The sequence below is a fragment of the Coregonus lavaretus genome (assembly GCF_964263955.1).
Source record: "Coregonus lavaretus genome assembly, chromosome: 32".
Lineage (NCBI taxonomy): Eukaryota > Metazoa > Chordata > Actinopteri > Salmoniformes > Salmonidae > Coregonus > Coregonus lavaretus.
Genome location: NC_140019.1, coordinates 2,706,411 through 2,731,811, shown reverse-complemented (window position 1 = coordinate 2,731,811; position 25,401 = coordinate 2,706,411). Strand labels below are relative to the sequence as shown.

General features: G+C 43.8%; 1 protein-coding gene across 1 annotated transcript in view; it reads right to left on the bottom strand.

The window, feature by feature from the left end:
• Positions 1-2,933: 2,933 nt before the first annotated feature.
• LOC311107626 (sorting nexin-25-like) overlaps positions 2,934-25,401 on the bottom strand; it is an 84,022-nt gene continuing 61,554 nt past the window's right edge. The window contains exons 13-19 of the mRNA XM_084150147.1: positions 19,692-19,805; positions 18,729-18,890; positions 15,948-16,065; positions 14,290-14,356; positions 9,920-10,101; positions 5,326-5,426; positions 2,934-3,603 (exon numbers count right to left, since the gene is read on the bottom strand). Of these exons, the coding sequence (XP_084006273.1) occupies positions 3,538-3,603; positions 5,326-5,426; positions 9,920-10,101; positions 14,290-14,356; positions 15,948-16,065; positions 18,729-18,890; positions 19,692-19,805 (810 nt within the window). The 3' untranslated portion in view covers positions 2,934-3,537. The remainder of the gene's footprint in view (positions 3,604-5,325; positions 5,427-9,919; positions 10,102-14,289; positions 14,357-15,947; positions 16,066-18,728; positions 18,891-19,691; positions 19,806-25,401) is intronic.

Below are 25,401 nucleotides of genomic sequence, written 5' to 3'. Positions count from 1 at the left end.
TGATTGATTGATTGCTTCTGTGGACAAGTGTATTTTATATAGGTAACAAACTGAGATTAGGAGCACGCCCTTTAAGAGTGTGCTCCTAATCTCAGCACGTTACCTGTATAAAAGACACCTGGGAGACAGAAATCTTTCTGATTGAGAGGGGGTCAAATACTTACTTCCCTCATTAAATTGCAAATCAATTTATAACATTTTTGACATGCGTTTTTCTGGATTTTTTTGTTGTTATTCTGTCTCTCACTGTTCAAATAAACCTACCATTAAAAATATAGACTGATTATTTCTTTGTCAGTGGGCAAACGTACAAAATCAGCAGGGGATCAAATACTTTTTCCCCTCACTGTATTTGAGACAGAATGTTTGCATAAGGGTGTTAGTTTCAGATTCTAGCAGAGATAGTGTTGTCATTTCAGACACTATTGTCAACTTTCAGTGAGAGGTTTGTTAAAGAAAGTACAACTCTTGAAAGAAGAGCCACAGATCCCTGTATACAGGAGGCCACTTCACCGGAAGGGAAGTTAGCTGTAGTAGTAGCATCACATCTCCTGCAGTGTGCCAAATGATAGGTGAGCATTGCTGTATATTCATACCCCAGGGTGAGGGTAACTTGACAATTGTAGTGGAACATCAAAGAGCTCAGTAGTGATCTCGCAAAAAAACACCAAATGAAGCGATTGCTTTGTGTGTGGTGATGAAGCATGCATAGATGTTTAATTCATATGTTCCTTTCCCCCTTCTGACAATGAATTGCACTATGTGAAGGTTTGAAATTCAATGAGAACGGAAGTCATTTACGATTGTAATGTAATAAGTGTAAGAAAGTCTTACATTTTCCCTCATGTTAATGCTTGTTTGATGAAAATGCTTGTAAGTAATTTCCTATTAGGTTGAGACTTAGAAATATACTATGCTGTTTTTTACTTAACTAATTATCCATTGTTTTATGCTAGCATTTTTTACTGATACAAACTTGTCCTGTGTGACTTAGTCATAAATCTGAGCGTACAGGTTTATGAGCCGTTTGGGTGCGACCGCAGTATGTGACCTCCTGTGTTTACAATTGGGGGGGTTATTTAGCTATGTGGGATTTGCAGGGAGGAACAGAGAATGGTGGCGATATCAGCTATCTTGATCTGCACAGATGAGCTAAATTACTTACTCTGGCCTGTTTCTGCACATATGCTAACTGTCACACAGATAAGAGGATGTACTTTCTATAAAAGGAGAGAGACAACTCTGTTCATTGGGCTTTTCAACTCTGAACTATTTGAGTGATTGTTGAATTGCTCCATCTTTGCAAATCTTATAATAAAGTTGCTGTTTGAAGAATCTACAGTCTCTCTCCTTTTGGAGATGGGCTGTTTTGTTAGACTTCAGTGCAGCTTTTGACATTATCTAACATAGTCTGCTGATGGAAAAACGTATGTGCTATGGCTTTACACCCCCTGCTGTATTGTGGATAAAGAGTTACTTGTCTAACAGAACATAGAGGGTGTTCTTTAATGGAAGCCTCTCCAACATAATCCAGGTAGAATCAGGAATTCCCCAGGGTAGCTGTTTAAGCCCCTTACTTTTTTCAACCTTTACTAACGACATGCCACTGGCCTTGAGTAAAGCCAGTGTGTCTATGTATGCGGACGACTCAACAATATACATGTCAGCTACTACAGCAACTGAAATGACTGCAACACTTAACAAAGAGCTGCAGTTAGTTTCAGAATGGGTGGCAAGGAATAAGTTAGTCCTAAATATTTCAAAAACTGAAAGCATTGTATTTGGGACAAATCATTCACTAAACCCTAAACCTCAACTAAATCTCATAATGAATCATGTGGAAATTGAGCAGGTTGAGGTGACTAAACTGCTTGGAGTAACCTTGGATTGTAAACTGTCATGGTCAAAACATATTGATACAACAGTAGCTAAGATGGGGAGAAGTCTGTCCATAATAAAGCGCTGCTCTGCCTTCTTAACAACACAAGGCCCTAGTTTTGTCTCACCTAGACTACTGTTCAGTAGTGTGGTCAGGTGCCACCCCAGAAAGAGTAGCTGCTGCCTTGGCAGCAGCTAATTGGGATCCCTAATAAATACAAATACGTCACTTACCAAGGAAATGACCTCGACAACAGCATTTTTGGCAGTTAAATGCACAACAAAACATTCTTATGAAAAACAATGTATTAATATGGTTTATAAACACTATCACTTGTTTGCAAGCTTGATAGCTGTACTTTTAGTTTATGGTTGACACACCTTGTTTGCCATTAGCCAATCAGCGTTCTCAACGAGTTCAAAGCATATGAACACACCCAACTCGTTGCTCCAAGTTTACAAGTAGTATTCTACGAGTTTTCCATTTGTTATGAACACAGCATTGGTGAAGGCCAATTAAAGATTGTAGTATTTTAGTAAGATTTTAACTACATTAATCTCAGGCTAACTACTGGATTATTTTTGGCTAGGCTGCTCAGGTAAACCCAGAAGTGTGCAAGGACCTCCAGATGGACACCACCTTCGGCAAAATGTAGAGAACCACTATCATAACCCTGGCTAAGGAGTCCACATATGTACAAGCAGTCTCCTCTGTCCCTTTGAGATGAACTACCTGAGTAAATAACATCAGACCTAAATGCCTTATATTCAGTGTGAGTCTGTGTTATGGATAAGATTATGGTGATTGTGTGCTCAGTGTAAATGCTTAACAGTAAGAATTGTTGTTTAAGCTATCGACTCCACAAGTTAGAACTGTTACCTGTACTACTCTGCATGAAACTGGGTTCCTTTAAATTAAGATGCAATTTTTCTTTGCCTAAAGCAGATAAATCTAAAAGGATATAACAAGTCATACATTTGTTTTTAGCACTTTATTGCTTTTAAATGCTCTAAACTATTTTTGGTAAAAATAAAATGTATCAATCAATCACAAATAAAATAGTCACAATTACTTTACATGACATATTGCACAATGAAGCCGTTTTACAAAGAACATACACATGTAACATATTGGTCAGGAATGGGCACGACACTCTTCATTTCACAACTATTCACATTTTGTAAATCCTACTTGGATCCAAACCAAACAAAGTAATCAATCAAACAGCCTGGCTTTCTGCAATATATCTTGGCAGTGGAACTGATTTGTCATTTTTGTCACAATTCAGCTACTGAACACCCCCCAACCCCCCCCCACCCTTTTTTTTTTTTTACGTAGTAACACGAACCGTAGCTTGTCTCCCTAGTTTGAGCTCTAAATAATAAAGTGCTTTCAGATAAAGGTACCTCAGAATCAAAATACATTATCCATTTTGATTCAGTTTAATCTCATTTTTAACTGTACCCTGCTGGAACATCATAGTACATCTGTGTTGATGTTATGTTTGTATTCATGATCTATCTGTTGAGTGAAAATAACAAAATAAAACACATAATCCTGGTCAAAAGTGCCATTTGGGATGGACAGCCTTAAAATTAGGGTTCTGATTCACATTAACCCTACAAAATCCAGTGTTGTGTATATATGGGCTCGCACCATCAGATCTGGTCCGTCTCCACGTTGAGTTCTGGACACAGCTCTTTGAGGATCATCTCCATCAGAACCTGAAACAGGGGCAGAGGAAGCATGTCAGGAGGACATTAAACAATATATCACTTCAGCCAGGAAGTGGAGGAGAGTATGTTCTGTGCATTTTGTTTCTACGCTTGCATGTACACTACATGACCAAAAGTATGTAGACAAATGAACATCTCATTCCAAAATCATGGGCATTAATATGGAGTTGGTCCCCCCTTTGTTGCTATAACAGCCTCCACTCTTCTGGGAAGGCTTTCCACTAGATGTTGGAACATTGCTGCGGGGACTTGCTTCCATTCAGCCACAAGCACATTAGTGAGGTCGGGCACTGATATTGGGTGATTAGGCCTGGCTCGCAGTCGGCGTTCCTATTTATTCCAAATGTGTTTGATGGGGTTGAGGTCAGGGCTCTGTGCAGGCCAGTCAAGTTCACACCGATCTCGACAAACCCTTTCTGTATGGACCTCGCTTTGTGCACGGGGGCATTGTCATGCTGAAACAGGAAAGGGCCTTCCCAAACTGTTGCCACAAAGTTCGAAGCACAGAATCATCTAAAATGTCATTGTATACTGTAGCGTTAAGATTTCCCTTCACTGAAACTAATGGGCCTAGTCCGAACAATGAAAAACAGCCCCAGACCATTATTGCTCCTCCACCAAACTTTACAGTTGTCACTATGCATTGCGGCAGGTAGCGTTCTCCTGGCATCCGCCAAAATCCAGATTTGTCCGTCGGACTGCCAGATGGTGAAGCGTGATTCATCACGCCAGAGAACACGTTTCCAATGCTCCAGAGTCCAATGGCGGCGAGCTTTACACCACTCTAGCCGACGCTTGGCATTGCGCATGGTGAACTTAGGCTTGTGTATGGCTGCTCGGCCATGGAAACCCATTTCATGAAGCTCCCGACGAACAGTTCTTGTGCTGACGTTGCTTCCAGAGGCAGTTTGGACCTCGGTAGTGAGTGTTGCAACCGAGGACAGACTATTTTTACGCGCTTCAGCACTCGGCGGTCATGTTCTGTCAGGTTGTGTGGCCTACCACTTCACGGCTGAGCCTTTGTTGCTCCTAGACGTTTCCACTTCACAATAACAGCACTTACATTTGACCGGGGCAGCTCTAGCAGGGCAGAAATTTGACGAACTGACTTGTTGGAAAGGTGGCATCCTATGACGGTGCCACGTTGAAAGTCACTGAGCTCTTCAGTAAGGCCATTCTACTGCCAATGTTTGTCTATGGTGACTGCATGGCTGTGTGCTCGATTTTATGCACCTGTCAGCAACAGGTGTGGCTGAAATAGCCAAATCCATTAATTTGAAGGGGTGTCCACATACCTTTGTATATATAGTGTATGAGACTGACTAATACAGTGAGGGAGATCCTCCTATGAAGCTGGTCTGTGACTCACTGACACCTTCCCCTATTAGAGGGGGAGGTGTCAGTGAGGCAACCATAGCATTAAATAGTCACTCTCTCGCTCACAGAGTATTCCACCTATAACTTCATTGGTATAGCACAAATGGGAATGGTTCTGGAATGTACAGTACAAATACCCTTTCAAACCCATTCTCCCTCCCTTTGAGTGGTCTGACCTACCAGCAGTAATGTGATGCTGTTCTGAATTGAGCCACTAGGTGGATGCATTTGTGAAATTCCCAACAGAATAAGAGGTGTCTCTTTCAACCACCACCACAACAACAGCATGTTTCAGCATACTTGACCATTTCAGAGATGGTGAGGTGAACTTACATAAAGTAGATGCTTGTTAGCATTGGCCTCCTGAAGTGCGTTGAAGATCTTGATGATTCCATACCTGGCGTTCTGCTGTCCCACCAGGTTCTGTAGTGCATCTGGAAGACACAATTAACACACGTTATGTGGTTATCTTACCTACCTTAGCTGACTGTAACGCGCTATGGATAAGAGCATCTGCTAAATGACCAAAATGTAAACATAAAAATGTCCACATTCAGAGAACTATTCACAGATACCAGTCATGCCTAGGATAAACACATCTGCACTAGGACTAGGGCTCCTATTAAGCCAGACAGTTAACTCATGTACATACACATTAACGCTGTACTAAATCAAATCAAATTTTATTGGCCACATGCGCCGAATACAACAGGTGCAGACATTACAGTGAAATGCTTACTTACAGCCCTTAACCAACATTGCATTTATTTTTAACAAAAAAGTAAAAATAAAACAACAACAAAAAAAGTGTTGAGAAAAAAAGAGCAGAAGTAAAATAAAATAACAGTAGGGAGGCTATATATACAGCGGGGTACCGGTGCAGAGTCAATGTGCGGGGGCACCGGCTAGTTGAGGTAGTTGAAGTAATATGTACATGTGGATAGAGTTAAAGTGACTATGCATAAATAATTATCAGAGTAGCAGCAGCGTAAAAGGATGGGGTGGGGGGGCAGTGCAAATAGTCTGGGTAGCCATGATTAGCTGTTCATGAGACTTATGGCTTGGGGGTAGAAGCTGTTGAGAAGTATTTTGGACCTAGACTTGGCACTCCGGTACCGCTTGCCGTGCGGTAGCAGAGAGAACAGTCTATGACTAGGGTGGCTGGAGTCTTTGACAATTTTGAGGGCCTTCCTCTGACACCGCCTGGTATAGAGGTCCTGGATGGCAGGAAGCTTGGCCCCAGTGATGTACTGGGCCGTACGCACTACCCTCTGTAGTGCCTTGTGGTCGGAGGCCAAGCAGTTGCCATACCAGGCGGTGATGCAACCAGTCAGGATGCTCTCGATGGTGCAGCTTTATAATCTTTTGAGGATCTGAGGACCCATGCCAAATCTTTTCAGTCTCCTGAGGGGGAATAGGTTTTGTCGTGCCCTCTTCACGACTGTCTTGGTGTGTTTGGACCATGGTAGTTCGTTGGTGATGTGGACACCAAGGAACTTGAAGCTCTCAACCTGTTCCACTACAGCCCCGTCGATGAGAATGGGGGCGTGCTCAGTCCTCTTTCTTTTTTTTCCTGTAGTCCACAATCATCTCCCTTGTCTTGGTCACGTTGAGGGAGAGGTTGTTGTCCTGGCACCACACGGCCAGGTCTCTGAACTCCTCCCTATAGGCTGTCTCATCGTTGTCGGTGATCAGGCCTACCACTGTTGTGTCATCTGCAAACTTAATGATGGTGTTGGAGTCATGCCTGGCCATGCAGTCATGGGTGAACAGGGAGTACAGGAGGGGACTGAGCACGCACCCCTGAGGGTCCCCAGTGTTGAGGATCAGTGTGGCAGATGTGTTGTTACCTACCCTTACCACCTGGGGGCGGCCCGTCAGGAAGTCCAGGATCCAGTTGCAGAGGGAGGTGTTTAGTCCCAGGATCCTTAGCTTAGTGATGAGCTTTGAGGGCACTATGGTGTTGACTGCAGAGCTGTAGTCTATGAATAGCATTCTCACGTAGGTGTTCCTCTTGTCCAGGTGGGAAAGGGCAGTGTGGAGTGCAATAGAGATTGCATCATCTGTGGATCTGTTGGGGCGGTATGCAAATTGGAGTGGGTCTAGGGTTTCTGGGATAATGGTGTTGATGTGAGCCATGACCAGCCTTTCAAAGCACTTCATGGCTACAGACGTCAGTGCTACGGGTCGGTAGTCATTTAGGCAGGTTATCTTAGAGTCCTTGGGCACGGGGACTATGGTGGTCTGCTTGAAACATGTTGTTATTACAGACTCAGTCAGGGACATGTTGAAAATATCAGTGAAGACACTTGCCAGTTGGTCAGCACATGCTCGGAGTACACGTCCTGGTAATCCGTCTGGCCCTGCGGCCTTGTGAATGTTGACCTGCTTAAAAGTCTTACTCACATCGGCTACGGAGAGCGTGATCACATAGTCATCCGGAACAGCTGGTGCTCTCATGCATGCTTCAGTGTTGCTTGCCTCGAAGCGAGCATAGAAGTGGTTTAGCTCGTCTGGTAGGCTTGTGTCACTGGGCAGCTCGTGGCTGTGCTTCCCTTTGTAGTCTGTAATAGTTTTCAAGCCCTGCCACACCCGACGAGCGTCAGAGCCAGTGTAGTACGATTCAATCTTAGTCCTGTATTGACTCTTTGCCTGTTTGATGGTTCGTCGGAGGGCATAGCGGGATTTCTTATAAGCGTCCGGGTTAGAGTCCCGCTCCTTGAAAGCGGCAGCTCTACCCTTTAGCTCAGTGCGGATGTTTCCTGTAATCCATGGCTTCTGGTTGGGGTATGTACGTACGGTCACTGTGGGGACGACATCATCGATGCACTTATTGATGAAGCCAGTGACTGATGTGGTGTACTCCTCAATGCTATCTGAAGAATCCCGGAACATGTTCCAGTCTGTGCTAGCAAAACAGTCCTGTAGCTTAGCATCTGCGTCATCTGACCACTTTTTTATTAACCGAGTTACTGGTGCTTCCTGCTTTAGTTTTTACTTATAAGCAGGAATCAGGAGGATAGAGTTATGGTCAGATTTGCCAAATGGAGGGCGAGGGAGAGCTTTGTATGCGTCTCTGTGTGTGGAGTAAAGGTGGTCTAGAGTTTTTTTCCCTCTGGTTGCACATTTAACATGCTGGTAGAAATTAGGTAGAACGGATTTAAGTTTCCCTGCATTAAAGTCCCCGGCCACTAGGAGCGCTGCATCTGGATGAGCGTTTTCCTGTTGATTTATGGCCTTATACAGCTCATTCAGTGCAATCTTAATGCCAGCATTGGTTTGTGGTGGTAAATAGACCGCTATGAAACATATAGATGAAAACTCTCTTGGTAAATAGTGTGGTCTACAGTTTATCATAAGATACTCTACCTCAGGCGAGCAAAACCTCGAGACTTCCTTAGTATTTGATTTTGTGCACCAGCTATTGTTTACAAATATACACAGACCGCCACCCCTTATCTTACCGGAGTCAGCCGTTCTATCCTGTCGATGTAGCGTATAGCCCGCTAGCTGTATGTTATCCATGTCGTCGTTCAGCCACGACTCAGTGAAACATAAGATATTATAGTTTTTAATGTCCCGTTGGTAGGATAACCGTAATCTTAGGTCATCCAATTTGTTCTCCAATGATTGAAGATTGGCTAATAGGATTGATGGCAGTTTACTCGCTCGCCGTCGGATCCTTACAAGGCACCCCGACCTACGTCCATGATATCTCCGTCTCTTCCTCATGCGAATGATGGGGATTTGGGCCTTGTCGGGTGTCTGTATGATATCCTTCGCGGCCGCCTCGTTGAAGAAAAAATCTTTGTCCAATACGAGGTGAGTAATCGCTGTCCTGATATCCAGAAGCTCTTTTTGGTTACAGAAACATTATGTACAAAATAAATTACAAATAACGCGGAAAAACACACATAATAGTGAAATTGGTTAGAGGGCTGTAAAACGGCAGCCATCTTCTCCGGCGCTGTGATGAACAAGTGATGCTAATCAAGCATGCAATTACTACAGCCACGTCTGGTGTGCTCTATGCATCAGTCGACTTGATTAGCAGGAGGTTAGGTTTATTACTGCTTCTCCTTACGCTAGAACATGCAGTACAATGTCTACATCCCAAATGACACCCTATTACCAATATAATGCACTGCTTTTGACTAGGGCCCCAAATTTGAGACTCAGACGCATCATTCCATGTCAGTTTTGTTCCATGCAAGGAGGGTGAACTGAGCCAGCTTGACGTCTGGAGAGTGATATCTTATGGAAACAATTAACTGAGGCTGTGTTGAAGGCAGATGTGTGTAATTGCCCTCTCCAGCTCATAAGACCCATGGACAGACTGCTCCAGAGTCTTCAGTGTACATTTGTTTAGTGATCATGTTTTAATTCAAGCCTGGGAGAATTACAGACAAGAGACAACATTAGATGTCTTTAACGTAAACACTTAACTTGCTCCTTATACAAGAGTCAAAACAAGCTTCATCAGAAAAAGACAACCAAATTTAAAACAACAAACATGATTTCAATAACTGTGCTTGCCATGCTCAGGCAATGTTGGTAAGTGTTACAGGTCTACTCCCGATTTTAAGTGCATCTATTTGCGTAGTATTGGGGAATTGAACCAGCGACTGTTGTTTAAGACCAATGGCAGACTCTACACCCCCCCCTCCTTGAGGACTGATCCATGACAGAGATAGATACAGTCTCGAGAAGTGAAGGGTTAACACACACCATCATGATTTTCTCACTTGTGGTGCAGGGAGTTACACCCCCAAAATCAACATTGTAGAATGTTTTTTAAATAACTCCTGCACACACGATTTTACCTCTGTAAATGTATTATCACATTTATTTCAAGACAAAGGTCTGACCGAAACATTGATAATACATGTGCAGAGATAGCAAGATTATGACAAGAGGGAGGACCTACCTGGGATATTGTCTAGGAGCTTCTGTTGTGCTCTCTCCTTGGTCTCCCGACGTTCTGAGTTGGACCGTGCCTTGATATGGGGGGCCAGTTTTCCGTTGGGCCAGAAAGTGTCCCGGAAAATGTTAATGTAGCAAACAAGCATCTGCTCACTGAAGATCCAGTTGACAGTGTCTCGAATTTGCCTGAGAGGGTAGGAGAGGGAGGGAGGGTAATTATGATGGTCTAGTCTGCACTACATTAGAGATTCTCTGGTACTTTTGTATACTTTTTAGCCAGTAGTTCTGAAAATAGCACTCACAAGCCAAAAGTGGTCCCTGAAAATTGTGTACTATGTCACATATGTGCAGATATGTGCACCACGTCATTGCTCTCTTTCTCTCTCTCTGCTGTGTCCACTGAGCCGTTGGGCCCGCCCTGCAACCTCATTGGATAACGCTGGGCAGAAATCTTGCTAGCTGTCACTCAAATGCGAGGGGCTGAAGTTCATTGGCAAGAACCCGAATTGCTAGGCGGCTGGCCCACGTGGGGGGAAATGTAGGGGAAACGGTATGGCACAGCTTCAAGAAAACAGTTCAAATGAAGGATTTAGTAGCTAATTGGAGGTAAGATAGTAATTGTGCTCATAGATTATACATGTATGAACCACATAGACACATCCAGCCCAAAGCAGGAGGTAAAAAAAAAATAATCTTAACCTCTACAGGATCGGGATGGTTGAGCTAACGTGCACCAATGTGATTAGCATGACTGTTGTAAGTAACAGCAAACCTTCCAGGACATTGACATGTCTTATATGGGCAGAAAGCTTACATTCTTGTTAATCTAACTGCACTGTCCAATTTACAGTAGCTATTACAGTGAAAAAATACCATGCTATTGTTTGAGGAGAGTGCACAACAACAAAAAACGTATCACGGCAATTGGTTTGACACATTCACCTCTGAAGGTAAATAACGTACTTACATTCAGTAATCTTGCTCTGATTTGTCATCCTAAGGGTCCCAGAGATAAAACGTAGCATAGGTTTGTTTGATAAAATCCATTTATATATTCAAATGTAGGAACTGGCTCCACACCCATCCCGTCCGGCCATCTAGATGTGTGAAAGTGTATAAGCTAATGATCCATCATGTGTGACATTCCTGGGAGTGTGTAAACTTACATTTTTTATTACCATATCATTTTTGTATGTTCTCTATAGTTACGTACTTGAAAATCTATCAATTGACCAATTCAGCACATTTGGGCAGACTCGATAGAAAATAGTCCAGAATTGCAATGCTTCACTGGATCAATCTGAAACTTTGCACACACACACGTGCCTAAACTGCAATATTATATTGTGGCTTTTCTCTTGCATTTCAAAGAAAAAATAATAGAAAACCCATGTTGTTTTATTTGTATTATCTTTTACCAGATCTAATGTGTTATATTCTCCTACATTAATTTCACATTTCCACAAACTTCAAAGTGTTTCCTTTCAAATGCGATCACGAATATGCATATCCTTGGCTTTAATTATAAAGGTGCATTGTATTGGTGAAAATGATCTACCCCAAACTTGAAACTCACTCGCTGCTTATGTATGCCAGTTAGGCTCTTAACCCCTTGTAAAGCAGATTAATGTGCTTAATTCTAAGAAGTTATTTGGCCAATTTAGTTGTGATACAAACCTTATCAAAACATATAGATCTATGGGCTAGGCTACATGAGGTGTGCGACTATGATTCGAAATAGTCAAAAAAATTTGGCTGTTTCTTATGCTGGGCATCATTCACAAGTAATATTGTCACCCATCAGACTATTCTTGATTTAATCTTGTCTTTACATATAGTAAATAATATATGTGAAATTAGTTTTGATTTAGAATGGACCATTATCATGCACCTGTCTTGAAACAGGTGGCAGAGCACGCTCCTTTTGTTAACGAACCTGGTACCGAATATTAAATATTTGTATTAACTTTCCACATACAGTGGGGAGAACAAGTATTTGATACACTGCCGATTTTGCAGGTTTTGCTACTTACAAAGCATGTAGAGGTCTGTAATTTTTATCATAGGCACACTTCAACTGTGAGAGACGGAATCTAAAACAAAAATCCAGAAAATCACATTGTATGGTTTTTAAGTAATTCATTTGCATTTTATTGCATGACATAAGTATTTGATCACCTACCAACCAGTAAGAATTCCGGCTCTCACAGACCTGTTAGTTTTTCTTTAAGAAGCCCTCCTGTTCTCCACTCATTACCTGTATTAACTGCACCTGTTTGAACTTGTTACCTGTATAAAAGACAGCTGTCCACACACTCAATCAAACAGACTCCAACCTCTCCACAATGGCCAAGACCAGAGAGCTGTGTAAGGACATCAGGGATAAAATTGTAGACCTGCACAAGGCTGGGATGGGCTACAGGACAATAGGCAAGCAGCTTGGTGAGAAGGCAACAACTGTTGGCGCAATTATTAGAAAATGGAAGAAGTTCAAGATGACGGTCAATCACCCTCGGTCTGGGGCTCCATGCAAGATCTCACCTCGTGGGGCATCAATGATCGTGAGGAAGGTGAGGGATCAGCCCAGAACTACATGGCAGGACCTGGTCAATGACCTGAAGAGAGCTGGGACCACAGTCTCAAAGAAAACCATTAGTAACACACTACGCCGTCATGGATTAAAATCCTGCAGCGCACGCAAGGTCCCCCTGCTCAAGCCAGCGCATGTCCAGGCCCGTCTGAAGTTTGCGAATGACCATCTGGATGATCCAGAGGAGGAATGGGAGAAGGTCATGTGGTCTGATGAGACAAAAATAGAGCTTTTTGGTCTGAACTCCACTCGCCGTGTTTGGAGGAAGAAGAAGGATCAGTACAACCCCAAGAACACCATCCCAACCGTGAAGCATGGAGATGGAAAAATCATTCTTTGGGGATGCTTTTCTGCAAAGGGGACAGGACGACTGCACCGTATTGAGGGGAGGATGGATAGGGCAATGTATCGCGAGATCTTGGCCAACAACCTCCTTCCCTCAGTAAGAGCATTGAAGATGGGTCGTGGCTGGGTCTTCCAGCATGACAACGACCCGAAACACACAGCCAGGGCAACTAAGGAGTGTCTCCGTAAGAAGCATCTCAAGGTCCTGGAGTGGCCTAGCCAGTCTCCAGACCTGAACATAATAGAAAATCTTTGGAGGGAGCTGAAAGTCCATATTGCCCAGCGACAGCCCCGAAACCTGAAGGATCTGGAGAAGGTCTGTATGGAGGAGTGGGCCAAAATCCCTGCTGCAGTGTGTGCAAACCTGGTCAAGACCTACAGGAAACGTATGATCTCTGTAATTGCAAACAAAGGTTTCTGTACCAAATATTAAGTTCTGCTTTTCTGATGTATCAAATACTTATGTCATGCAATAAAATGCAAATTAATTACTTAAAAATCATACAATGTGATTTTCTGGATTTTTGTTTTAGATTCCATTTCTCACAGTTGAAGTGTACCTATGATAAAAATACTTTGTAAGTAGGAAAACCTGCAAAATCGGCAGTGTATCAAATACTTGTTCTCCCCACTGTAGTTGTCTAAGTATATTCTTGCATCCGTAATTAATTGATACCCTAGAAACTCATCATAACAGTGACAAACGGCAGGTTGTGACTAGGGCTGTTGCGGTGACTGTATTACCGCCACACCGGCGGTCACGAGTCATGAAGGCAAAAGGAGCGTGCTCTGCCTCTTGCCATCCCAACTACTGAACAAAGAAAATATCTCAGTTTATATACCTTTCTTCAACAACATCTGTTAACCCTCAGTGGCCACTCCCTTCTTTGATGTTATTACCTTGTACCCCAAGTCAGTATATCATGTCCATCAATCATTTTAAGATAAACCTCAGTAATCTCCCTCGACATAATGGAATTCTTGGTATTCAGACTGTTCGGCACCCAGAATCACTTATCTACTACATTTAACCTGGTTCCCACCACACTGTGAAATGACATAACAGTCACTCACTAACTAAAGAGTCCTCTCCCTCTGTCTCCACAGGGACACAGATAGCTGGGGTGACATGTTTTGATACAACACCACTCGCTGTTATATAGACCTCAAGACACCTAACCTGCACCCAGATCTGTTTGTGCTCTTGTGAACTCCATTGCTGTTATTGTCAAGCCAAACATTGGCATGACAATTAGTTACAAGGAGTTGGCATGATAGTACACAGACTGGCACACAGGCTACAACAAACCTACTGAAAATGCATTTTCTTTAGCAACTGGGTTCCTTTTAGCTTCAATTGATCGACTTTGCTTCACACACTAGCAGGCGATGAGAGCAGAGATCTGATGAAAAATGTCTAAAGAGATAATGATGCTTACTTGTTTATGGTCCTTCCAAACGTGACTTGAACTAGTGCAATTAGAGTTTTTCGTACCCATTTGAACACTGAGAATAAAGGAAGACAAACAATATCAGATTAGAGAGCGAGATCAGTGTTGCAAAGCTACTGGTAATTTACTAGTTACCGGAATCTTTAGTAATTAACAGAAAATCTATGGCAATCTATCGTAAAAATGTTTATTCATACATAGTAGCGCTGCGCCGAGTAGTCGGACAAAACGAGTATCGTAACGGATATGGGCAATATGCTGGATACAATTATGATCAGATTATTTGCTGTAATTATCCGTGATTGGGGAAATAGTTTTTTCGGGTGCCAGCAAGCATCTTTCTCATGTCAGTCAGTCACAAAGTTTCTAAACCATACTGTACTGTCTTTGAGCCAGTCATATGCGTGTTCCAAATAGCTCAACTGGCTAGTTTGCCTGACTGTAAAGAGAAGGGCAGGCTGTACATTGATCCTGCTGCTCTGATTGGATAGAGTGAAGCTGTATTTCTCTGTCCACTCGCTTCATCATTTCACCCAATAACTTTTCCTTGCTTGTTTTCGGTCTGATCATTTAGATTGCTGATGTTGCTATTACTATCACATGGTGAGGAAGTTTGCTATCAAGCTATCAATGTGCACAATATCTAACAAGTGAAACAAGGGTAGGGAGAAAATATGAAACACTAATGCGCATTCTGACTGTGTGACAGCAAACTTGGCTGCCTGCTGCAAGTTGAGGACACACAGACAGACACCCCTCTGCGCGCTGCTCCTAATCTGCTGCTTTTTTGCAGTGAGAACGTGCAGGGAAGTATTTTGCCAACAGCTATTTAGGCATATTAAAACACTTCTGTTTTATTCCAATCAGGAGTATCATCCGATCCAACTATCAAGTCAATTTACGGATACAATTATGAATATGAGTATGGCCAGGTCGGCACACCCCTAATACATACTATTCATTTTTTATATCTGTGTCCATGTTGTCCATGAGTTTCTAGTAGATAGACCATATGGTTCAAGAGAAAATAGGCTAATTAATGAAAAAAGCATGTAATCAACAATGGCATTATTTTCAATTAACTCTGCAACTCTTCCAACTATTCACTTTTCTTCACAACTGCCACCAGTTTTGTACTTTAAAATCATCTTCTTTAATTATGTAATATAATTTACATGTGATAAGGCCCCACAGAGTGCCAGAGATAATTAGACAACCTGTGATAATCTGAAGTACCCAAAAGGGCCACTACATGTCTTGTGATATATTCCATAAAATCCTTGAAAGATACCAAAATTCTGGTAGTTTACTAGTAAAGTTCGAAAGTTTCCAGTGATCTACCCTCCCTTTGCATCCCTATGCCAGACTGACAGCAAGACGTGACTCGATTAAACATCTGATTTGGTTTCCAATAACTACAAACAAGGATATAATCTATTTATTTCAAAGTCGCTTTGAGCAATTACTTTGAATTTTCATCCCTGGTTTTAAAGAACACAGATGTTACCCCTCACAAAATACACAAACCACACACTCTACTGAGGTGAAAATGATAGTGTAGGGCCCTGGTCAAAGGTAGTGCACTATAGAGGGAATAGGGTGCCATTTGGGACGCAAACATAGTATAGTGAGGAGGCTCAACTCACTCCCTCGGAGCTCAAAGATCTCTCCTATGAGCATGAAACAGGGTTCAGCCAGGGCATCTTTCTTCCCATCCGCCTCGTCTCCATAGTCAGATAGGTCACTGTCATCCTCCGCCTCCTCCTGGTGGGGAAAAAGGAGTTTGTGTGTGTGAGAGAGAGAGACTGTAAATTGGTATGCACTTCAGAGTACATGTTTGTGAACGCTTGTATGCATGCATGTAAATACGGTGTGTACAGTGCATTCTGAAAGTATTCAGACCCCTTGACCTCTCCACATTTTGTTACATTAAAGCCTTATTAAAAAATGGATCAAATATTTGTTTCCCTCATCAATCTAAACACAATACCCAATAAAAAAAACGGAATTACTATATTTACGTAAGTATTCAGACACTTTTGCTATGAGACTCAAAATTGAGCTCAGGTGAATCCTGTTTCCATTGATCATCCTTGAGATGTTTCTACAACTTGTTTGGAGTCCACCTGTGGTAAATTCAATTGATTGGACATGATTTGGAAAGGCACAGACCCGTCTATATAAGGTCCCACGGTTGACAGTGTATGTCAGAGCAAAAACCAAGCCATGAGGTTGAAGGAATTGTCCGTAGAGCTCTGAAACAGGATTGTGTTGAGGCACAGATCTGGGGAAGGGTACAAAAAATTTTCTGCAGCATTGAAGGTCCCTAGGAACACAGTGGCCTTCATCATTCTTAAATGGAATAAGTTTGGAATCACCAAGACACTTCCTTGAGCTGGCCGCCCAGACAAACTGAGCAACCGGGGGAGAAGAGCCTTGGTCAGGGAGGTGACCAAGAGCCTGATGATCACTCTGACAGAGCTCCAGATTTTCCTCTGTGGAGATGGGAGAACCTTCCAGAAGGACAACCATCTCTGCAGCACTCCACTAATCAGGCCTTTATGGTAGAGTGGCCAGACTGAAGCCACTCTACCAGTACAGAGAGATCTATGATGAAAACCTCTTCCAGAGCACTCAGGTCCTCAGACTGGGGCGAAGGTTCACCTTCCAACAGGACAACGACCCTAAGCACACAGCCAAGACAACGCCGGAGTGGCTTTGGGAACAAGACTCTGAATGTCCTTGAGTGGCCCAGACAGAGCCCGGACTTGAACCTGATCGAACCTCTCTGGAGAGACCTGAAAATAGCTGTGCAGCGACGCTCCCCATCCAACCTGACAGAGGTTGAGAGGATCTGCAGAGAAGAATGTAGCGTCATACCCAAGAAGACTTAAGGTTGTAATTGCTGCCAAAGGTTCTTCAACAAAGTACTGAGTAAAGGGTCTGAATACTTATGTAAATGTGATATTTCAGTTTATTTTTGCAAACATTTATAAAAACCTGTTTTTGCAACTGGGACTGGAGGACCTTCAGACGAGTCTTGCGAAACAACCGACATGTACGTGTTCGTGAGCCTCACCTTTCTACAGAGGGGTCATATTCGTGTGTAGCCTAAACTGTTCGGACTCTACAGACAGAAGTTGGCAGATCGGCTGTACCGACTTCAGACGAGTACCAAGACGCTTGTGGGGAACATTGAGCAAATCGGAGAACACCATTGTGTTCGTTAGAGTCTCATCTTTCCATAATAGTTTGTAGGCCAAACCGGTCGGATGCTACAGACGATTTTGTGAGAAGACCGATTTTCGGGACGTCTCATGGTCTGACAAACACCGCTCTAGCTCTGTCACCGCAGATGCGGAAGTGCGACATAGGTGGTTGCGGTGGATTGGATATCTATCTTAAACTGACAGATTTTAATGGGAATGTTTTCATTATGCTAATTAATTTGATTGCCGCTCAAAACATAATGCTTTGTATTCAGATCATGATGTTCATTTCTTTGCCACATTTTTTTGCAGTTTGACTTTAGTGTCTTATTGCAAACAGGATGCATATTCTGTACAGGCTTCCTTCATTTCTGTAAATCATTTAGGTTAGTATTGTGGAGTGACTACAATTATGGTTGATCCATCCTCAGTTTTCTTCTATCACAGTCATTAAACGCTGTAACTGTTTTAACATCACCACTGGCCTCATGGTGAAATCCCTGACCGGTTTCCTTCCTCTCTGGCAACGGAGTTAGGAAGGACGCCTACATCTTTGTAGTGACCGGGTGTATTGATACACCATCCAAAGTGTAATTTTAAATTCACCATGATCAAAGGGATATTCAATGTCTGCTTTTTTTGCTTTCCCATCTACCAATAGGTGCCCTTCTTTGCGAGACATTGGAAAACCTCCCTGGTCTTTGTGGTTGAATCGGTGTTTGAAATTCAATGCTCGACAGTGACCTTACAGATAATTGTAGGTGTGGGGTACAGAGATAAGGTAGTCATTCAAAAACACCATTACTGCACACAGAGCGAGTCCATGCAACTTATTATGTTAATTTTTACTTCTGATCTTATTTAGGCTTGCAATAACAAAGGGTTTGAATACCCATTGACTCAAGACATTTCAGCTTTTCATTAATTTGTAAAAATGTCAAAAAACATAATCCCACTTTGACATTATGGGGTATTGTATGTAGGCCAGTGACACAAAATCTCAATTTAATCAATTTTAAATTCAGGCTGTAACACAACAGAATGTGGAAAAAGTCAAGGGGTGTGAATGCTTTCTGAAGGCACTGTATGTATGTATGTATGTATGTATGTATGTATGTATGTATGTATGTATGTATGTATGTATGTATGTATCTATGTTAGTCCCTCCACCCTTCCAGCCAGTCGGGCAGGTCTCCTGATGTGATGGTGCTAACTAACCTCTGTGTGTGAGAAGAAGTCTCCAGGCAGTCTCTCCAGGAAGGAGGCCAGGGAGAAGGAGGATTTCTTCTGGATGTCCATGACTTTCAGGTGCTCTGGGGAGGGGCTGAGGAAGGCATAGAGCGCCTCGCTCTGACACATCCACTCGTCTGTCAGCATTTTCTACACAGGGTGAAGAAAACAGCTCCACGTTAGACTGTCTATGTCTGAAATGGCACCCCTTTCCCTATATAGTGCACTAATTTTGACAAGGGCCCATAGGGCTCTGGTCAAAAGTAGTGCACTATATTTGGAATAGGGTGCCATTTGAGACAGTCAATTCTAATGACATCGGAAGCCGACTACTGCAAATCAATCAGACAAACAAAAATAATTATCATCATTGTAATGCCTTTCATTTTTATCATCACCATCATAACTATCATTGTTGTTAAGACATCTAAAGTATGTGCTCAATCTTCTCATCTCCAAACTGAGTACAGTACATTTTTCTTTTGTCTAATTTTTCAGTCTCCAGACAGTGAAATAGCTTAGCTTGAAATCCTGATGGCCAATTGACATGCAGTGAGAACAGCAGGGACGAGCCACTCCAATAACGCATTTTCATCTCCTAGCAGACCAAACTATTCTGATGTCCTACGGCTGAAAGGAGTAAACAAACTACCTGAGCTCCCACTAGTAGCTATACGTGACATCTCATCAACTCTGACGACATCTCGGGTGCATCCCAAATGGCACCCTATTCCCTATATTGTACACTACTTTTGACCAGGGACCTGCTCAAAAGTAGTGCACTACATAGGAAATAGGGTGTCATTTGGGACCCAATCCATCCTGTTCTGAAAAATTATGCCCTCAGGAGATTGATACTGAGAAATGCATTCCACATTAACCAAAACACTGATTTGTGTGATAGTTTCACTATAATTTGTGGTTGACCAGTGTTGGCAGATAGTGACTTACTTGTAAAAAGGTATTGAGCTGGATTTTGGACTTCTCAATGAATTTTTGGTCGATTGATTTGAATGGCAGTTTACTGGCGGAGGGAAGCTGGACTTTTTTCAAGGTTGGGAAACACTGCAGGAAGAATAAAGAATGAAAGAGATGAGATGAGTGACAGACACAGAAAGAGACAGAGAGCGCATGAACAGCAGCATAGCATTATGAGCTCCTGAAATGTCGTCATTTTTAAAGTGAGTAGCCAAGGAGAAAAAAAGGGAAAGAGAACAGTCAGCTATTTTCTTGGTCTTTCACTAAATTTAGGAGAGCAACCCCTGAACTAGGCTAGAAACTAGAAAGAACACTGGGCAGTTTGAATTTCTCCCCTTTTCTGATGAGTGCAGCAGCAGCCTCCACCCTTCCCACGCCAAACTGCAGAAGCAGAACAGCATCCCCTCCCCAGCATAGCTGCAGCAGCATTAGCCCTGTGAGATCATACCCCCTCTACACTGAGGCCATTCCAATATAATACTAACCCGCAGAGGCCAAAAACAATAATCAATAATACATGCAAACAGCACAAGCATAAACATTTGAGGGAGAGACCAGAGACTCTGTTTGCAGACCTATACAAGAACAGAGACGTCAGCAACCTAATTATCTTCACAGAGCAGCCAAGTGCATGACACTGTGCAGTAAAGGCCTACTACCCCTCAGGTAAAAGAGAAGGAATGTGTAGTGGATGGAAATAAAAAATCTGAGAGGCAACCATCAACATGTACAAAAATGGGATCATCTGGGTGCAGGAGAGAGCCCAGCAGGAGAAGTCCACTCCAGGCTGCTCCACAGATGAGCAGTCCCCAGAGGAGAGAGACAACCCCCAGCTCAGAACAGGCAGAGCCATCTCTACGCAGCATCATCAACAACCTGACAAAGAAGTTTGCCCTGATGGAGGTAGAGCAGGTGCTGCACAGGGAAAATCTGAACAAACAACAGCCAGACACAGACACCTTATAGGGGCCCACAGCCGGCACAGAGACGACAGCAGCCTCACAGCACAGCTGAGGGACATGCAAAGGGAGAAACTCAAGAGAGAACTGGCTGATCATACAGCAGAGGTGAGAGCTGCAGAGAGACAGAGAGAACTCTAAAGCTGAGGTGGCTATACATTGACAGCAGCTGCAGGACAGAAAGAGAGAACTGTGTCCCCTAAATACGAAGTTGGACACCCACCTTGAGCTCTGTCCCAAAACAGCAGAGGAGTCCACTCTAAGCAGCCAGATCGTTAAAGCCCACCCTGCACCCACAATTCACAGGACAGCATCTCAGACACATCAACACCAGCACAGCCCAGCTCTCCCTCTCCCCCAACCACCCCAGCTCCAACACCAAAACCACCAGCCCCCACTCTACTCCCTCCAGCCTCGAGGATAGACTGGCTGACATCATCCTGTTGATTGACTTGAACGGGAAGTTTGTTCATGAGAATAAACTTCCCATAATCATAAAACAAAAAAGAAGGTGTGGTGCCCCACAACAAAAAGTGCAACGGAGCTGGTCGTCAAGGCCCAGCTCGGGTCACCAAGCCACATCATAATACACACAGGGAGCAACGAACTGTGGGCCCAGCAGGAGAGGGTGGCCACATCATAATACACACAGGGAGCAACGACCTGTGGGCCCAGCAGGAGAGGGTGGCCACATCATAATACACACAGGGAGCAACGACCTGCGGGCCCAGCAGGAGAGGGTGGCCACATCATAATACACACAGGGAGCAACGACCTGTGGGCCCAGCAGGAGAGGGTGGCCACATCATAATACACACAGGGAGCAACGACCTGTGGGCCCAGCAGGAGAGGGTGGCCACATCATAATACACACAGGGAGCAACGACCTGCGGGCCCAGCAGGAGAGGGTGGCCACATCATAATACACACAGGGAGCAACGACCTGTGGGCCCAGCAGGAGAGGGTGGCCACATCATAATACACACAGGGAGCAACGACCTGCGGGCCCAGCAGGAGAGGGTGGCCACATCATAATACACACAGGGAGCAACGACCTGCGGGCCCAGCAGGAGAGGGTGGCCACATCATAATACACACAGGGAGCAACGACCTGCGGGCCCAGCAGGAGAGGGTGGCCACATCATAATACACACAGGGAGCAACGACCTGTGGGCCCAGCAGGAGAGGGTGGCCACATCATAATACACACAGGGAGCAACGACCTGCGGGCCCAGCAGGAGAGGGTGGCCACATCACTGAGGAGGGTAATAGAAAGGGCCACCACCACATTCCCCAACACCAAGATTGTGGTGTCCACTCTTCTCCAGAGAACAGACTTTCACCCCGCCACTATACAACGCATAAACGCACTGCCTCCCCCGGGACTGTGCCCTGCAACCAAATGTACACATGGCCCACCATCCTACCCTCCACCTGGTCTGCCTCTACAAACATGTACATATGTACAAAGAGGTAGTCTCCACCTTCACCAGAACGCTGAAGGACGTGGCCCTAGGACACTCGCCCACGACATCAACAGCAACGGCAGACCAGCCCCCACCCCGCAGAGACCATTCCCACACCCCAGCAGACCTGCACCCAGAGACCTCCCGCCGAGGAGTACCGCCGACCACACCACCTCCCTCAAACAGCCGCCCACCTGAAATCCCCCCCCAAACCAGCTACAGATACCCCCCCATGGGCTTCACCAGGCCAGGCGTGAGCCACTCCTGCCCCCTCAGCACCTTCACTCATGCAACAGGAGCCTCACCCAGGCAGACAGAGCTACGCAGAGGCGGTTGGAAGAGCAACAGGCCTAAGGTCCCTGGTCTTAAGAGCAGGAACCCAGATTGTATTACAAAAATATGATATTCAGACATATACTACCGGTCAAAAGTCAAATGTATTTTATATTTGAGATTCTTCAAATAGCCACCCTTTGCCTTGATGACAGCTTTGCACACTCTTGGCATTCTCTCAACCAGCTTCACCTGGAATGCATTTCCAACAGTCTTGAAGGAGTTCCCACATATGCTGAGCACTTGTTGGCTGCTTTTCCTTCACTCTGCGGTCCGACTCATCGTAAACCATCTCAGTTGGGTTGAGGTCGGGGGATTGTGGAGGCCAGGTCATCTGATGCAGCACTCCATCACTCTCCTTCTAGGTAAAATAGCCCTTACACAGCCTGGAGGTGTGTTGGGTCATTGTCCTGTTGAAAAACTAAATGATAGTCCCACTAAGCCCAAACCAGATGGGATGGCGTATCGCTGCAGAATGCTGTGGTAGCCATGCTGGTTAAGTGTGCCTTGAATTCTAAATAAATCACAGACAGTGTCACCAGCAAAGCACACCATAACATCACCTCCTCCATGCTTTACGGTGAGAAATGCACATGCGGATAGCATCCGTTCACCCACACCGCGTCTCACAAAGACAAGGCAGTTGGAACCAAAAATCACCAATTTGGTCAAATGTCCATCGCTCATGTTTCTTGGCCCAAGGAAGTCTCTTCTTATTATTGGTGTCCTTTAGTAGTGGTTTCTTTGCAGCAATCAACCATGAAGGCCTGATTCACACTGCCTCCTCTGGACAGTTGATGTTGAGATGTGTCTGTTACTTGAACTCTGTGAAGCATTTATTTGGGCTGCAATTTCTGAGGCTGGTAACTCTAATGAAATCATCCTCTGCAGCAGAGGTAACCGGGTCTTCCATTCCTGTGGCGGTCCTCATGAGAGCCCGTTTCATAATAGCGCTTGATGGTTTTGCGACTGCACTTGAAGAAACTTTCAAAGTTCTTGAAATGTTCCTTATTGACTGACCTTCATGTCTTAAAGTAATGATGGACTGTCGTTTCTCTTTGCTTATTTGAGCTGTTCTTCCCATAATATGGACTTGGTCTTTTACCAAATAGGGCTATCTTCTGTATACCACCCGTACCTTGTCACAACATAACTGATTGGCTCAAACGCATTAAGAAGAAAATAAATTCCACAAATGAACAGGCACACCTGTTAATTGAAATGCATTCCAGGTGACTACCTCATGAAGCTGGTTGAGAGAATACCAAGAGTGTGCAAAGCTGTCATCAAGGCAAAGGGTGGCTATTTGAAGAATCTCAAACATAAAATATATTTTGATTTTCTTTTTTGCTTACTACATGATTCCATATGTGTTATTTCATAGTTTTGCTGTCTTCACTATTATTATACAATGCAGACAATAGTAAAAATAAAGAAAAACCCTTGAATGAGTAGGTGTTTTAAAACTCTTGACCGGTAGTGTAATTGTTTTACAGGAGACGAGGAGTAGATGGATCCACTGGTTGTCCACTAGGATACAGGGTAATGGTGGTCCCATCCACCAACTTGAGAGGAGTCACCCAGGGGAGGGAATCAAGGGGAATGCTGATTTGGTTCAAAACACAGCTAATAGAACTAATCAAAACAGGAGAATTCTTCATTTGGCTGGAAATCTAAAAGGAGGCCATCTCCACTGACCCAAATTTCTTTGTGAGTGCTACATACACTACATGACCAAAAGTATGTGGACACCTGCTCTTCGAAACATCTCATTCCAAAATCATGGGCATTAATATGGAGTCATGGGCATTAATATTGTCCCCCCTTTGGTGCTATAACAGCCTCCACTCTTCTGGGAAGGTTTTGCACTAGATGTTAGAACACTGCTGCGGGGACCACAAGAGCATTGGTGAGGTCGGGCACTGATGTTGGTGGATTAGGCCTGGCTGGCAGTCAGCGTTCCAATTCATCCCAAATGTGTTCGATGGGGTTGAGGTCAGGGCTCTGTGCAGGCCAGTTAAGTTCTTCCACACCGATCTCGACAAACCATTTCTTTATGGACCTTGCTTTGTGCACAGGGGCATTGTTATGCTGAAACCAGAAAGGGCCTTCCCCAAATTGTTGCCACAAAGTTCGAAGCACAGAATCGTCTAGAATGTCATTGTATGCTGTAGCGTTAAGATTTCCCTTCACTGGAACTAAGGGGCCTAGCCCGAACCATGAAAAACAGCCCCAGACCATTATTCCTCATTTACTAAACTTTACAGTTGGCACTACGCATTGGGCCAGGTAGCGTTCTCCTGGCAACCGCCAAAGCCAGATTCGTCCGTCGGACTGCCAGATGGTGAAGTGTGATTCATCACTCCAGCGAACGTGTTTCCACTGCTCCAGAGTCCAATGGTGGCATGCTTTACACCACTCCATCCAACGCTTGGCATTGCGCATGGTGATCTTAGGCTGGTGTGCGGCTGCTTGGCCACGTAAACCCATTTCATGAAGCTCCCAACGAACAGTTCTTGTGCTGACGTTGCTTGTGCTGACGTTACAAAATGTTTTGACAAATTGCCATCCCTTATCCAATTTAAAGAAGACAAAAAAGACAAATAATGAAAAAAGATTATGACTGCAAATCTATAAGGAAAAAAACTAAAACATAAGAGAACCAGACAACCAGGATACGCGCCTTCAGTATTGGGGAACCCTAAAAGAATACAAACAGACTCTCAGAACATAAAAAGAACACAGACAACTTACTGAAATTGAGGGAACTTCTGGGAAAATTTGAACTCTAAACAAACCACACAGAGAAGAATTGGCTATCCAAAATGGTGACCTATGGAGAAATCATTTTGAAGAACTATATAGAAATATTACTATGAATTTGAAACAAAAAAGAATATATGAAAAACCTCAAATCAGCCATTA